The 15,444-nt window shown below is 40.3% G+C and overlaps 1 protein-coding gene across 3 annotated transcripts; it reads left to right on the top strand.

The window, feature by feature from the left end:
• Positions 1 to 1,420: 1,420 nt before the first annotated feature.
• On the top strand, positions 1,421 to 15,046 carry LOC115155539 (methylmalonic aciduria and homocystinuria type D protein, mitochondrial). 3 transcript variants are annotated; one of them, XM_029702233.1, is made up of 9 exons: positions 1,421 to 1,573; positions 1,879 to 1,925; positions 2,009 to 2,159; positions 2,334 to 2,554; positions 4,488 to 4,596; positions 4,842 to 4,972; positions 9,363 to 9,449; positions 9,657 to 9,875; positions 14,995 to 15,046. In XM_029702233.1, the coding sequence occupies exons 1-8, from the start codon at positions 1,549 to 1,551 to the stop codon at positions 9,855 to 9,857; spliced, it is 972 nt and encodes a 323-aa protein (XP_029558093.1). In that variant the 5' UTR covers positions 1,421 to 1,548; the 3' UTR covers positions 9,858 to 9,875; positions 14,995 to 15,046. The 3 variants fall into 3 exon arrangements, with proteins under 3 accessions (XP_029558093.1, XP_029558092.1, XP_029558094.1); XM_029702232.1 differs by lacking the exon at positions 14,995 to 15,046 and having other exon boundaries at positions 9,657 to 10,613; XM_029702234.1 differs by lacking the exon at positions 14,995 to 15,046 and having other exon boundaries at positions 1,421 to 1,586; positions 9,657 to 10,613.
• Positions 15,047 to 15,444: the final 398 nt, after the last annotated feature.

Raw genomic sequence — 15,444 nt, 5'->3', positions numbered from 1 at the left:
CTCCCATATGAAACACTTTGGTTCCTACCCTGTCACATTCATTTTGTCTGAAAACAATCATTAGAATTGCCACTGGCACCAAGAGTAACAATCTGTAGATAAATGCTGGTACTCATGGATGGGCATATGATGACTTCTAGTGGACAAACATGATGCTGCATGTTGCTCTTGTATTTGTATTTGTTTTGCAACCGTGTTGCGTCTCACGGTAGCTATTGATGAAGCAGAACATCAAGACGAAGCAGCTGCTTTACAAGTGGGATGCACTGTTGAGTGCTACATCCCCAGGGGTTCGTGTTGAGTGTACGGAGATTGTGACAGCCGGTTAAATGGTGTCCCTTGAGAAGGTAAGAACAAGATGTATGTCCGGAGAAGTGCAGTATTATCATAAGGAGACGTATACTTGGAATACAGAGGAGGAATTGGGGGAAAAAGAGAGGCAGAGGAGGTCTAAGAGAGAAAGAGAGAGAGGGAAGAAGAGGGTGAGTTTGAGTCGGTTAAAAATGGCGGGAAAAGGGATATTAGTGTGCAAAACTGTCATCAAGGCAAAGGGTAGCTACTTTGAAGAATGTCAAATGTAAAATATATATTAATTTGTTTAACACTTTTTTTGGTCACTACATGATTCCATATGTGTTATTCATAGTGTTGATGTTTTCACTGTTATTCTACAATGTAGAAAGTAAAAATAAAGAAAAACCCTGGAATGAGTAGGTGTCCAAACTTTTTACTGGTACTGCATGTTTCAGTAAAATGTGATTTTTGGCAATTATAGCAATGGATATCAACTGTACTGCAGGGCTGGAATGTAAGTTGCAGAGAAGAGGTTGGGGTGGCAGCTGCAGAGAGGTGTTTGGGTGTGTGAGACTTGACATCGGGAGAGTTACAGGGTGTGTTAAGTGGTGGTGTCCCATCCTTTCAGGTTGTTGGCCTGAAGTAGGACAATAGATTAAATAACGGAATAGAGTTGTGTTTATGTTTTTTTATGAGTGAAGTGTTTGATGGTATGGTACTTTTTATATATATATATATATATATATATATATATATATATATATATATATATATGTGTGTATATGTATATATGTATATATGTGTGTATATATGTATATATGTGTATATATATATATATATATATATATATATATATATGTATATATCATATATATATATATATATATATGTTGCATTACATAGTGGTACTGGAGTATTATACTTGACTTAAAAAAAAAAGTAAATATATATATATATATATATATATATATATATATATATATATTTATTTTTTTAAAGCAAAGTATAATACTCCAGTCTAGCAGGTGGCGGAAATGCAACATTTATTGGATGCCAACCGCCGTTAAACTTAATCGAAGAAGAAGAACAGCGTTAAATCAGACTGTTTTTGTCTCTTGTCGGTTCCTGCCGTTAACCCACGTAACGACACATGTTCACATCAGTAGCGACGTGACGCAGGCACATTGCAGGCCAGCTATAAACACAGATTAAAACTATTGACTTTACCAACGTATTGTATTGATTCATTTATGCATGCAAGAGGGGGATATTCTTCAAGGTATATATTTAAGGTAAAACTTCTAAAGTTACGATTGTCAGAGCTTATCAACTAAGAAAAGTCCTCCACCTAGAAGCTAGCTAACGTTAGCAGTACCTCTCACTTTTTAACTAACAAAGTTAACGTTCCGTTCTGTAGCCCGATATGTAATGAGGGTTTGACAGCTATCTAGTTTGACATTTTTTATCATAAATGAGCATAACAAATGACAGACATACGAGCTAATTTATAAGATATTCATAATTGTGTGTTCAAATAATTAGCTAGCTATGGGTTTAGTTAATTTACTCCTTTTTCTTTTGCAGTTTTACAAGTGGACCACAGAAGAGAGAGGCCCAACAGGATGGCCAGTGTAAGTCAACACACACACACATAACGTGTTTTTTTTTTGTCGTGTGTGTGACCTGATGGGAACGTTCATTCTCTGTTCCCCAGGTGCTCTGTAGTAGAGCTAGGCTGGTGACATACCTGCCAGGGCTTCACCTACTTGTCCGGCGGATCGCTGGACCCCACCACAGAACATTCTCTGGCGCTGGATCCTCTGGCTCTGATGAGCCTCGATTAACCATCACACCCCCTGACCTTGGTAAGCACAGACCTCTAATCACAATGTTGCCTGAACGTGAACATCATAAACCAACTGTCTGTTATTCAGAAGGAAAGTTAATCAGTTCAATATTTGGGTCAACTTCTTGAAAAACATGTATTTTCAGTTCCCAGTGTTTTATTATTATGTCTCATTGTTATTTGTTTACATCAGGTCACAGGACAGTGTGGCCTGATGAGAACATGGGTCAGTTCGGGCCTCAGGACCAGCGCTTCCAGCTGCCAGGTAACACAGGCTTCGAATGCCACCTGGAGGGCACAGCAGAACAGAAGATTAAAGGCCCAGTCCACCAGACAGTCCCCGATGTGCTGTCTGCCCTCTCCAGCAGGGAGAGGTATGAGTTCCTCCTGGCTCATGTTGCCGGAGAGTTCCAAGTAAGTAAGGTTTGGAATGACAATTGACACACATTTCGCCTAGGGCTGTGACCATGCCATTTTCCATGGCAAAAATGAAAACAAGAAGCAGACAAAATCTTTGGTCCTATTAAAAAGCTGCTGTATGTAAACTATTGAGTGCTATAGCTTGGAAAGTAAGTAAATGAGACTCTGGATGACAACATAATGATGTTTGTTTCCAACATCAGGGCTGTTATTCTGAAGAATTTAAATCCACTTTGTGTTTTTTTAATTCCAACCTATGTTTTTGCGCAGTATTCCATATGCCTGTATCGCAGATTAAAGTGTTTTGGTATTTTTCGTTTTTATGAACTTTGACATCGGCTTGTTCTCGTATTGTTTTTTTTTTGTCTAGTCTAGTTCGCTCCTTCTGTGCTGTGTGCACCTTCCCATTTACACCAGAGATCTCTATATAATAAACGAGATGCTCATGTCTCCGCCCTCACAATGGGAGTCATTGTCCCATAGGCGGGAAGGCAGGCGGCCAAGCTTAGGTTCAAAATAAGTGCATAGAATAGCGCTGGGCTTATTTTGGCGAGAGTGAAACTTCTCGCCTCTTTCTCCCATGCCCCTCCCCTTACCACTCACAACAACAATAAAGATGAGCGGTCACTTCATCCTCGCTATTTGTATTTGAGGTTTGGTCCAACAGAATCTGTCATATAGACACTGAAACACACAGACAATAGTTTAGTGTAATAGAGGAGAAGTTAACCTATCGAACCGTTTCAACTCCTCACATTTCGAGCAGAGCACACACTATTAAAACAGATGTACCAATTAACATTCATTCTGGAGAAAAGGAATGCTCAGTTTGTTGCACGCATTACGATACCACGTATCGCTAACAGCTATTTAGTCTGTTTTATAAAAGTGCAATAAGCATAAACCAATTATGTAAGGAGTTGGCAACTCATTCTGAGAAATAAGGTAGGCCGCTTGATTCCAACATCTGAACAAAGTGGACAGGCTACCATGCTGTTCAAACAGTTGGAGACAGATAGTAGGTTGTGTTCATAACAATTGTTAGCTGAATTCAGAGCTTGTGAAATTATACCTAGGTCTAAGTTGACTAAATATTAGCTGGCTACTCACTAGCACGTGGGCTTGTGCTTGAGGGATTGTTTGTGAGACCAATGTTCATTTTCTATAATGCCTGCTACATTATTAGTGAATGTGCATGGTTCTGGTAAAAATGTAACAAAAGGCGCTTTTTATAGACCTGAAAGCCAGATCAGTGATTATTTTAACAACAAAAAAAGCTGGTACAACTATTTATGCAGTGTATTTGACCTTTAATTGTACGACAAAGCTTATTGTACAACAAAGCTTAAAAAATGTTTTAAATCTAGATATCGTGAATCGCCAGCAAGTTAGGGGAAAAAATGATATTAGTTTTAGGCCATATCGCCCAGCCCTAGTCGGCGTTAGGTAAAACATTTGAAGATATTTACTGAGACAGCTCTGATTATCTGATAGGGTTGTCTGGAGCCCACCCCTTACCCAGATGAACAGTCATTGGTCTATTATAATCAGATCAGATTGATGTCATGATCTGGGCCAAAACCTCCATCCCATCTACTGAACAGGCTGAAATTCCAGGCATTTCTTTTCAAACGGCTCTTACACAAAAAGGGCATTATTGTAATTTTCACAATTTCAGTGTTATTTTGACCTCCATAGTGTGGAAATATCACAAAAGGGAAAAATCTAATTTTTAACTGCACTGCCCATTTAAAGGAATATTTTTGCTACTATTCTGTTTGCTCTGTGCATGTAAAGTCATTGTATACCTCTTTTGTTCGCGTTGATAAGCGGGATTATAAAGCATGTGTATATTATCCAGTTTAATTTTTCAGGGATGTTTTGGTTTTCTGAGCAACATCCCCTGATTTGTTTTGTTTGTTCTTAGGGGAAAGAGGCCACTCCCCCAGAACAAAAGGTGAACACAACAGAACAGTATTTTGAGAACTCTAATGTGGAGTGTGCCATACAGCCCTGCCCTGAGCTGCTGAAGAAAGGTACATTTATGGTTGTTTTCCTTAGACCATTCAGATATAGACCTACTATTTGATATTTTTCAACTTGTTATACTGTCTCTAGTTTGTGTAAACTGTATTTAAACCTTAAATGGGGAATGGGTAGGGAAAAGAGGTGAAAGCAGTTACTTCTACATGTTGTGAAATGGATATTCTACATGTGTCCAGTAGAGGGGGCTCGAACACTGGAGGTTTTGATCATGCTTGTTCTCCCCATGTGTTTACAGAGTTTGAGTCAATGTTCCCTGAGGCTCCTAACAACATCATGACGGTTGTCACAGTGACCCAGAAGACACAGAATGACATGACAGCGTGGTGTGAGGCAGTAGACAAAGAAAGGGAGTTGATGCTAGACGAAGTGAGTTTGGGTCTCAATCCACACTGGGTAGTTATACCCAGAGCTATATATGTATGTATGTGTGTGTGTGTGTGTGTCCCAGTGCATTTGAAAAGTATTCAGACCCCTTCCCTATTTCCACATTTTGTTAGGTTACAGCCTTGTTCTAAAATGGATAAGATAAATGTTTTGTCTCATCAATCTACACACAATACCTCATAATGACAAAGCGAAAACAGAAATACCTTATTTACATAAGTATTCAGACCCTTTGCTATGAGACTCAAAATTGAGCTGCATCCTGTTTCTGTTAATCATCCTTGATCTACAACTTGATTGGAGTCCACCTGTGGTAAATTCAATTGATTGGACATGATTTGGAAAGGCACACAGCTGTCTATATAAGGTCCCACAGTTGATGGTGCATGCTTTTCCAACAGTCTTGAAGGAGTTTCCACATATGCTGAGCACTTGTTGGCTGCTTTTCCTTCACTCTGCGGTCCACCTCATCCCAAACAATCTCAATTGGGTTGAGGTTGGGTGATTGTGGAGGCCAGGTCATCTGATGCAGCACTCCATCACTCTCCTTGGTCGAATAGCCTTTACACAGCCTAGAGGTGTGTTGGGTTATTGTCCTGTTGAAAAACAAATGATAGTTCCACTAAGCGCAAACCAGATGGGATGGCGTATTGCTGCAGAATGTTGTGGTAGACATGCTGGTTAAGTGTGCCTTGAATTGTAAATATATCACAGATAGTGTCACCAGCAAAGCATCCCCACACCATCACACCTCCTCCTCCATGCTTCACGGTGGGAACCACACATGCGGAGATCATCCGTTCACCTACTCTGCGTCTCAAAGACACTGCGGTCTGAACCAAAAATCTCAAATTTGGACTCATCAGACCAAAGGACAGATTTACACCGGTCTAATGTCCATTGCACATGGCTGTTTCTTGGCCCAAGCAAGTCACTTCTTCTTATTGGTGTCCTTAGGTAGTGGTTTCTTTGCAGCAATTTGACCATAAAGGCCTGATTCACACAGTTTCCTCTGAACAGTTGATGTTGACATGTGTCTCTTACTTGAACTCTGTGAAGCATTTATTTGGGCTGCAATTTCTGAGGCTGGTAACTCTAATGAACTTATCCTCTGCAGCAGAGGTAACTGAGTCTTTCCTGTGGTGGTCCTCATGAGAGCCAGTTTCATCATAGCGCTTTATCGTTTTTACGAATGCACTTGAAGAAACTTTCAAAGTTCTTGAAATGTTCCCGGATTGACTGACCTACATGTCTTAAAGTAATGATGGACTGTCGTTTCTATTTGCTTATTTGAGCTGTTCTTGCCATAATATTGACTTGGTCTTTTACCAAATAGGGCTAACTTCTGTATACCACCCCTACCTTGTCACAACACAACTGATTGGCTCAAATGCATTAAGAAGGAAAGAAATTCCACAAATTATCTTTTAACAACGCACACCTGTTAATTGAAATTCCAGGTGACTACCTCATGAGGCTGGTTGAGAGAATGCCAAGAGTGTGCAAAGCTGTCATCAAGGCACTGTCGGTGGCTACTTTGAAGAATCTCAATTATCAAATATATTTTGATTTGTTTAACACTTTTTTTGGTTACTACAAGATTCCATATGTGTTATTTCATAGTTTTAATGTCTGCACTATTATTCTATCATGTAGAAAATAGTAAAAATAAAAACCCTTGAATGAGTAGCTTTTTCCAAACTTTTGGTCTCCCGAGTGGCGCAGTGGTCTAAGACACTGCATCCCAGTGCAAGAGGTGTCACTGCAGTACCTGGTTCGAATCCAGGTTGCATCATTGGGAGTACCATTGGGCGGCGCACAATTGGCCCAGCGTCGTCCGGGTTTGGCCAGTGTAGGTCGTCATTGTAAATGAGAATTTGTTCTTAACTGACTTGCCTAGTTAAATAAAGGTTAAATAAAACATTTAAATGTGCGTGCTTTGCTGTTTTCTAAATCTATGAAGATGTCCAGTGAACTCAGATATTCCATTTGTTGTCCCTACAACACAGTAAAGACTTGGATATATATTATCCCGGATGCTAATCAATAAAAATGTCTGTTAAATTCGCTGCTCTGTTTTGCTTGTTAACAGAAGCACTGAAATCGTTCAACAGTAACTGTCCTTTAGAGCCACTGAAGACCATTCTGACACTTTTACTGCCTGAAGTAGTATGGAGTTATGATTTGCTAGTCTATGGCTAACATGTTGTATATTTTAACACTATCTTTGTTTACCTCTAAGGAATTGAAAGGATTAAACTGTACTCTCTAACTCAATGCCTCTTAAGTATTAGCAAGTACCTAGTTGTTGTAAATAAGCTGCAGAATGAGTGTCAACTTTAATTGTCTCCCCCCCGACTAAGACTGCACTGGTAATACTCGTTTATGATAATGGATTTTGCATGACTTATTTCTGATCCAAGCATTACAGTAGAAGACTCCTGTAAGTAGTCTGAGTGTGTGACAGGGTAGAGCGTGTAAGAGCAGAACTTGTTTTTGACTGTTATTCACCGTCTGGTTAACATGCCCATGGCTGAGAATCGGTCTAATTGTGCTGCTTACCCCCTTGACTGCACTCATTTATTAGACACTGACACGTACCCTCCTGTCCCAGCAATGGGCCACATCTCTACAACAGCACTTGTTGCGTGTGTACAGAGTTATGAACGTACCGTAAGCTCAGTCCACAGCTAGCTTGAAATGTCGCCGATAGAGTTATCAAATTAGATGTTTCGATAGCTCAAACGGTTGGTACGTTATCAAGGAGAGTCACGTGTGTTGAGAGCAGAGGATAACGGGTTGGAGCCCAGTATGGGGACAGGGACAGGAAGCTATACTGTTAGCAGCACATTTACATCTGTTTCACGTGTGTTTATTTTTTGTTTGTTTTGTTTTATGTTTGTTTTTTTACCCCTTTTTTCTCCCCAGTTTTGTGGTATTCAATTGGTAGTAGTTAGTCTTGTCTCATCGCTGCAACTCCCGTACGGACTCGGGAGAGGCGACAGTCGAGAGCCATGCGTCCTCCGAAACACAACCCAACCAAGCCGCACTGCTTCTTGACACAATGCTTCCAACCCGGAAGCCAGCCGCACCAATGTGTCAGAGGAAACACCGTACACCTGGTGACCTGGTCAGCGTGCACTGCAACCAGCCCGCCACAGGAGTCGCTAGTGCGCGATGAGACAAGGATATCCCTGCCGGCCAAACCCTCCCTAACCCGGACGACGCTGGACCAATTGTGCGCCGCCCCATGGGCCTCCCGGTCACGGCCGGCTGCGACAGTCTGGACTCGAACCCAGAATCTCTGGTGGCGACGCAGTGCCTTAGATCACTGCGCCACCCGGGAGGTCCCTGTTTCACGTGTTGGTATCTGATATGTGATATGATTACCCAAAGCAATCTGTTTGAAGAGATGGTCTCTACCTTGGTATCTGTAAGAAATAAATACCTATAGCTGGCCATGCAGGTACCTCACACATTTGTAGTTAACAACATAGACTACCTTTCAGAAGTTTGGGGTCACTTAGAAATGTCCTTGTTTTTGAAAGAAAGCATCCTGGAGTCGCCTCTTCACTGTTGACGTTGAGACTGGTGTTTTGCGGTTACTATTTAATGAAGCTGCCAGTTGAGGACTTATGAGGCGTCTGTTTCTCAAACTAGACAATCTAATGTACTTGTCCTCTTGCTCAGTTGTGCACCGGGGCCTCCCACTCCACTTTCTATTAGAGCCCGTTTACACTGTTCTGTGAAGGGAGTAGTACACAGCATTGTACTAGATCTTCAGTTTCTTGTCAATTTCTCGCATGGAATAGCCTTCATTTCTCAGAACAAGAATAGACTGACAAGTTTCAGAAGAAAGTTATTTGTTTCTGGCCATTTTGTGCCTGTAATCAAACCCACAAATGCTGATGCTCCAGCTACTCAACTAGTCTAAAGAAGGCCAGTTTTATTGCTTCTTTAATCAGAACAATAGTTTTCAGCTGTGCTAACATAATTGCAAAAGGGTTTTCTAATGATCAATTAGCCTATTAAAATGATCAACTTGGATTAGCTAACACAACGTGGCATTGCAACACAGGAGTGATGGTTGCTGATAATGGGCCTATGTAGATATTCCATTTAAAAATCTGGCGTTTCCAGCTACAATAGTCATTTACAACATTAACAATGTCTACACTGTATGTCTGATCAATTTGATGTTATTTTAATGGAAAAAAATATATATCTTTCAAAAACAAGGACATTTCTAAGTGCCCCCAAACTTTTGAAAGGTACATTCAGAATGTTTGATACTTTCTCACACGTTTTGTAACGAACATGAAAATGAAATCAATTGTCTAAAGATAAGTTTTGCATTGTTCTCTTGTTGCAGTTTGTTGCTGGTGCCAAAGAGATCTGTTATGCCCTGAGGACAGAAGGCTTCTGGGCTGACTTCATCGACCCATCGTCAGGCATGGCGGTAAGACAACTCATAGCTGCTCAAGGATTAGCACTATGCTACAGAAATAGCTGTCTCATAACAGTACATACAGTTGTGACACAGTGATGGCAATTGTGTGGTCTTCTTGCCAATTGAAATTGATTAGAATTGTTGAACTAACGTCTTTCAAACATAAACAAGCAGTATTCAGATCTTTTCCCTTAATGTCTTCTGTCTCTCTTCCAGTTCTTTGGGTCGTACACCAACAACACACTGTTTGAGACCGACGAGCGGTACTGTAACCTGGGCTTCAGCATCGAGGACTTGGGCTGCTGCAAAGTCATCCGCCACACCTTGTGGGGAACACATGTTTTTGTGGGGACAGTTTTAACCAACGCACCTCCCGATAGCCATATCATGAAGAAGCTGCAAGGGAACTTATCCTGAATGATGGGAGAGTGTCTGGTATGTGGTTGCTATTATACCTTGATGTGTCATGGCTCTACACAGGCCTCAACTACTGTTTGGAGAGCTGTTTGTTGTTCACATTTCTATAGAAACCTCAAAATAGTACTATGGTGAAATACCCACACCCATGGTCCCTGGGGGTTTTACCATTAGAGTATATGTATTTTTAAGTGTCTATGTGCCAGACAGTGTTTTTTTTTCCTTCAGTGTATTGTGGTTGAAGGCCTGATTTGAAAAGGGTCTCTCTTGCAAAATAGATTTTTATCTCAGAGACTTAACTGTAGAAATAAAGGTTATATTGAATGTGAAATAGAAAGTGGTTAAAGGTGGATTGACTCTGTCCAGTTGAGTTTCACAGTAGAATAAGTAATGTAGTTAGATATAAAGACAACATGGGAGACCTGCTGCTACACATGACTTGGGTTGATCACCTGCCATGTTTATCAGAAGATAAGGGTTTACTTTTCTGATGTCATGAGATGAATCTCGAGCTCTTATTTGATCCATGTTACCTTCAGAATAGAGACCTCATGTCTTGTTCACAGGTCCTGAGATCCAGTTAACCCTCAAATCCTTGAATATTGTGCTCGTAACAGTAATCAATGCACTTGGGTCTAAAAGAGACAGGTAGTCTCTCTACAAAATTAACTGTTTTAGAAATGGGTCTGTGATTCTTGTGGCAGCTTTAATCCAGAAGTCCACATGTGAAATGCAATAAACCAAATAATCTTGTCACTGTGGTCAGTTCTTTCAGGGTGAAAGGAAAGAGGTTGCTGATTAACTAACCTTCATAGTACTAACAAATTGATATATACTGAACAAAAATATAAACGCAACATGTAAAGTGTTGGTTTCATGAGCTGAAAGACAAAGCGCCCCAAAATGTATTCTATATGCACAAAAAGCTTATGTGTTGTGAAGGGAGGGATATGAAACAAAAATGATTAAATTTAGATTATTTGTCATCATGACCCACAGCTCTCATTGACTGTCAGAGGCACGTGTTGAACTTGATGAGCTGAAATGAGCAGCTGTCGGTTCAGGCTGTTTTACTGGAAGGTGTCAGTAGTAGGTAGTGTATGTGGTCATTGACCTCTACTGTTCCAGAAAGCACACAGCAGATGTGACGTAATCAGTCTCCTCTAAGAGCCACGCCGGGATTATTCACTGCATCATTTAGATGGGTCCCTTGTCACACACGATCTGAAATTAATTGCCGTTGTCTTTTGTACCAAGTGGAAATAATGTGTTCAAATGCACTATCCTTGTTCTTGCAGTCTGAACTTTGTAAGTACGTTATTGCTATGGGCCCAAAATCTAACTCTAACAAACACCCAACTACTTAGCATAGGTCAGTAAGCTATCCCACAAAATTAACTTGGTCATCTTTGGTATTTTCTTTTTTGTATTTTATTAGGATCCCCATTAGCTGTTGCAAAAGCAGCAGCTACTCTTCCTGGGGTCCACACAGAACATTAAACATGACATAATACAGAACATTAATAGACAAGAACAGCTCAAGGACAGAACTACATACATTTTTAAAGGCACACGTAGCCTACATAACAATACATACACACAAACTATCTAGGTCAAATAGGGGAGAGGCGTTGTGTCGTGAGGTGTTGCTTTATCTGTTTTTTTAAAACAAGTTTTCTGTTTATTTGAGCAATATGAGATGGAACCGAGTTCCATGCAATAACGGCTCTATATAATACTGTACACTTTCTTGAATTTGTTCTGGATTTGGGGACTGTGAAAAGACCCCTGATGGCATGTCTGGTGGTGTAAGTGTTTGTGTCAGAGCTGTGTGTAAGTTGACTATGCAAACAACTTGGGATTTTCAACACATTAATGTTTCTTATAAAAAGAAGGGATGCGGTCAGTCTCTCCTCAACCCTTAGTCAAGATAAACTGGCATGCATAATATCTATATCAGCCCTCTGATTACAATGAAGAGCAAGATGTGCCACTCTGTTCTGGGCCATCTGCAGTTTAACTATGTCTTTCCTTGCAGCAGACAAAACTAGAGCCTGCAGAACTATTTTTTTTTTTTAGAGTGTGGTGTCAAAAAAGCATGGGCTTCTGTGTGGCGCAGTGGTATAAGGCACTACATCTTAGTGCTAGAGGCGTCACTACAGACCCTGGTTCGATTCCAGGCTGTATCACAACCGGCTGTGATTGGGAGTCCCATAGAGCGGCGCACAATTGGCCCAGCGTCGTCCGGGTTAGGGTTTGGCCGGAGTAGGCCATCATTGTAAATAAGAATTTGTTCTTAACTGACTTGCCTAGTTAAATAAACATTAAATGAAATAAAAAGCAGAGCATCTTTTTATTACGGACAGACCTCTCCCCATCTTTACAACCATTGAATCTATATGTTTTGACCATGACCGTTTACAATCGAAGGTAACACCAAGTAATTTAGCCACACCATTCATTACCAGATTCAGCTGAGGTCTAGAACTTAGGGAATGATTTGTACCAAATACAATGCTCTTAGTTTTAGAGATGTTTACGACCAGTTTATTACTGGTGACCTCTTCCAGAACAGACTGCAACACTTTAAGTGTTTCAGTGACTTCGTTAGCTGTGGTTGCTGATGCGTATATGGTTGAATCATCAGTATACATGGACACACATGCATTGTTTAATGCCAGTGGCAGGTCATCGGTAAAAATAGAAAAGAGTAAAGGGCCTAGAGAGCTGCCTTGCGGTACACTACCTGTTTGACATTAGAGAAGCTTCCATTAAAGAAAACCCTTCGAGTTCTATTAGATAGATTGCCGTGTTGTGGATTCAGAGCTGATGTTGAAAAGCCATAACACATACATTACTGTTCAAAAGTTTGGGGTCACTTAGAAATATCCTTGTTTTTGAAAGAAATGCAATTGTTTTGTTAATGTTGTAAATGATTATTGTAGCTGGAAACGGCAGATTTTTTTATGGAATATCTACATAGGCGAATAGAGGCCCATTATCTGCAACCATCACTTCCAATGGCACTTTGTGTTAGCTAATCCAAGTTTATCATTTTAAAAGGCTAATTGATCATTAGAAAACCCTTTTGCAATTATGTTAGCACAGCTTAAAACTGTTGTTCTGATTAAAGAAGCAATCAATCTGGCCTTCAGACTAGTTGAGTAGCTGGAGCGTCAGCATTTGTGGGTTCGATAACAGGCTCAAAATGGCCAGAAACAAATAACTCTTCTGAAACTCGTCAGTCTATTCTTGTTCTGAGAAATGAAGGCTATTCCATGCGAGAAATTGACAAGAAACTGAAGATCTCATACAACGCTGTGTACTACTCTCTTCACAGAACAGCGCAAACTGGCTAACCAGAATAGAAAGAGGAGTGGGAGGCCCCGGTGCACAACTGAGCAAGAGGACAAGTACATTAGATTGTCTAGTTTGAGAAACAGACGCCTCATAAGTCCTCAACTGGCAGCAGTGAATAGGTGACTCCGGGATGCTGGCCTTCAAGGCAGTAGCTTTCCAGCTAAGTTGTCAATGCCAGGAGGTTTATTGATTTGAAAACAAAACATTTTCCACTTCTCCGACACTAATTTTACAGAATTCAAACTTGCAATGCTTTTCTGTCATTATTTCTTTTTTTATGCATGAATACGATGGCTCAATGTTCGTTGTTGGCATTTCCTGCCTAAGTTTGCCCACTTTACATATTTAATTACACTAACAAGTATTGTAATTAATTGTACTAATTTATAGTTACACTGTAATAAAACATGTAAATGGTGGTAATTGCTGTCTGTAATTACAAGGGTGTAACAACAAATGCTTTTTACCATGCTTGTTACAAATGTTAAAGTTTCCGATAGCATCCCAACGCACCATATTTCAGCCTGCACTAACCATGTGATAAGTGTTAGCCAATTAAAAACACAACTCTACAGTAAAGGGCTCTGGAGTCTAATGCAAAAACGGGTTCACAAATGGTTTACATTAAAAATAATACTTGAAATTGTTAAATCATTTAACGGTGCATTTGACAATGGGTCTATTACTTTAACAATCAATTAACCATTTTTAGAAAAAAATAAAACGTTAATATGTAAATTGTGAGAGTAATTCTTGCTTGTCAAATTCTAAGCCTAAATGGTCGTAAGACAAACTCTTATTCCATCATGCAACACTGCAAGAGTTTCACTGTTGAGGAACATTCTCACTTTTGGATGGGATGCATTGGTGCAATTATTTATTTATCCCAGGAATTAAGGCATCATGTCAAGATCTGTCCATCTGCGCAACACATTCGAAATAACGACGACCTCAAACGTGCCAAAATGTTATGACACTGGCGTCATGTAACAGTGCTCAAAGAACGGGGTCGAGAAGGTCAGGAGAGAGAAATTAGTTTATCTTTTTTGAATACAGGAATTTTACTGGACGATTTAGCATAGTTTGTTAGCTAGCTAACTGTAGCGAGCTAGATAGTAAACATTAGCTGGCATGTTTGTTGGGCCTACCAACTAGTCTATCTACCTAGCTAGATACCATCTACAGAATAGACTTTCCATGAAATCTGTAGAGTTTTTGTGGATTAGCTAGCACGATAGCCATCTAGTTTTCTAACCTTGACTAGCTAGCTAGCTAAAGCTGGCAAATATGCTATGGTCGCTTCTTGCTAACTAGCTAGCTATTTAACGTTAGCTAGGCTCGATGGTCTTATCTTCCCTGAACCTTATTCTCACGGTATCAATTACCCAAGGGTATTATGTGAGACACCCAGCATGTTAACGTTAGCTAGCCAGCTAGCTAGCTACTTGTGTCAACACACTATGAGTAACATTAGTTCCTTTTCAATGTAGACATGTCCCCCCCAACATTCTGAAATTGCATTTTTGTCACACCAGTTTTCTAATTGGAATGTGATACAAAACGAGGCAATGGTGTGCTTTATGACCATGCGGGAGCTTCCGAGCAGTCAGGTTGGCTGTTTGGAGTGTTTATCCGACTGGATAAAAAAAAAAAAAAAGTGATGTCCCCCCACTTCTAAAACCAGAGATGTGCCCCTGGAATGATATTGATGATAACTAGGGGTAATGTAGAGCGTCAATGCTAAATTGTCCTACATTCTTCTTCTTCTCTACCACAGATTCCCACAAGGTCTCAGACTCCAGGATGGGAAAATGCTTACAAGAAAAAAACAGACAAGGACAGAGACAGAGTTGGCAATTTCCATTGTTACTTGTTAACTAATTCATCTGGGCTCCCGAGTGGTGCAGCGGTCTAAAGCACTGCATCTCAGTGCTAGAGGCGTCACTACAGACACCCTGGTTCGAATCCAGGCTGTATCACGACCGGCCATGATTGGGAGTCCCATAGGGCGGTGCACAGTTGTCCCAGCGTCGTCCGGTTTTGGCCAGGGTAGGCCGTCATTGTAAATAAGAATTTGTTCTTAACTTACTTGCCTGCAGTAGTTAAATAAAATTCTAATTATTAATCTAACAATCCTTATTATTTTGTTGGAAATGTAAGGTCTTTTACGTGTTGCAATAAAGTTGACTAAAGTAGAAGCTCATTTTTTGTTTGTATGAAATTTCAC

This window comes from Salmo trutta, chromosome 20 (genome assembly GCF_901001165.1).
Source record: "Salmo trutta chromosome 20, fSalTru1.1, whole genome shotgun sequence".
NCBI lineage: Eukaryota > Metazoa > Chordata > Actinopteri > Salmoniformes > Salmonidae > Salmo > Salmo trutta.
This window is presented reverse-complemented; position numbering and strand designations above follow the sequence as displayed.

Coding starts and splice junctions, on each gene's coding strand:
- LOC115155539 (XM_029702233.1), top strand. CDS start 1,549: ATGCAAGAGGGGGATATTCTTCAAG. Junction 4,597..4,841: donor CCCTGAGCTGCTGAAGAAAG/GTACATTTATGG, acceptor ATGTGTTTACAG/AGTTTGAGTCAATGTTCCCT. Junction 9,450..9,656: donor ACCCATCGTCAGGCATGGCG/GTAAGACAACTC, acceptor TCTCTCTTCCAG/TTCTTTGGGTCGTACACCAA.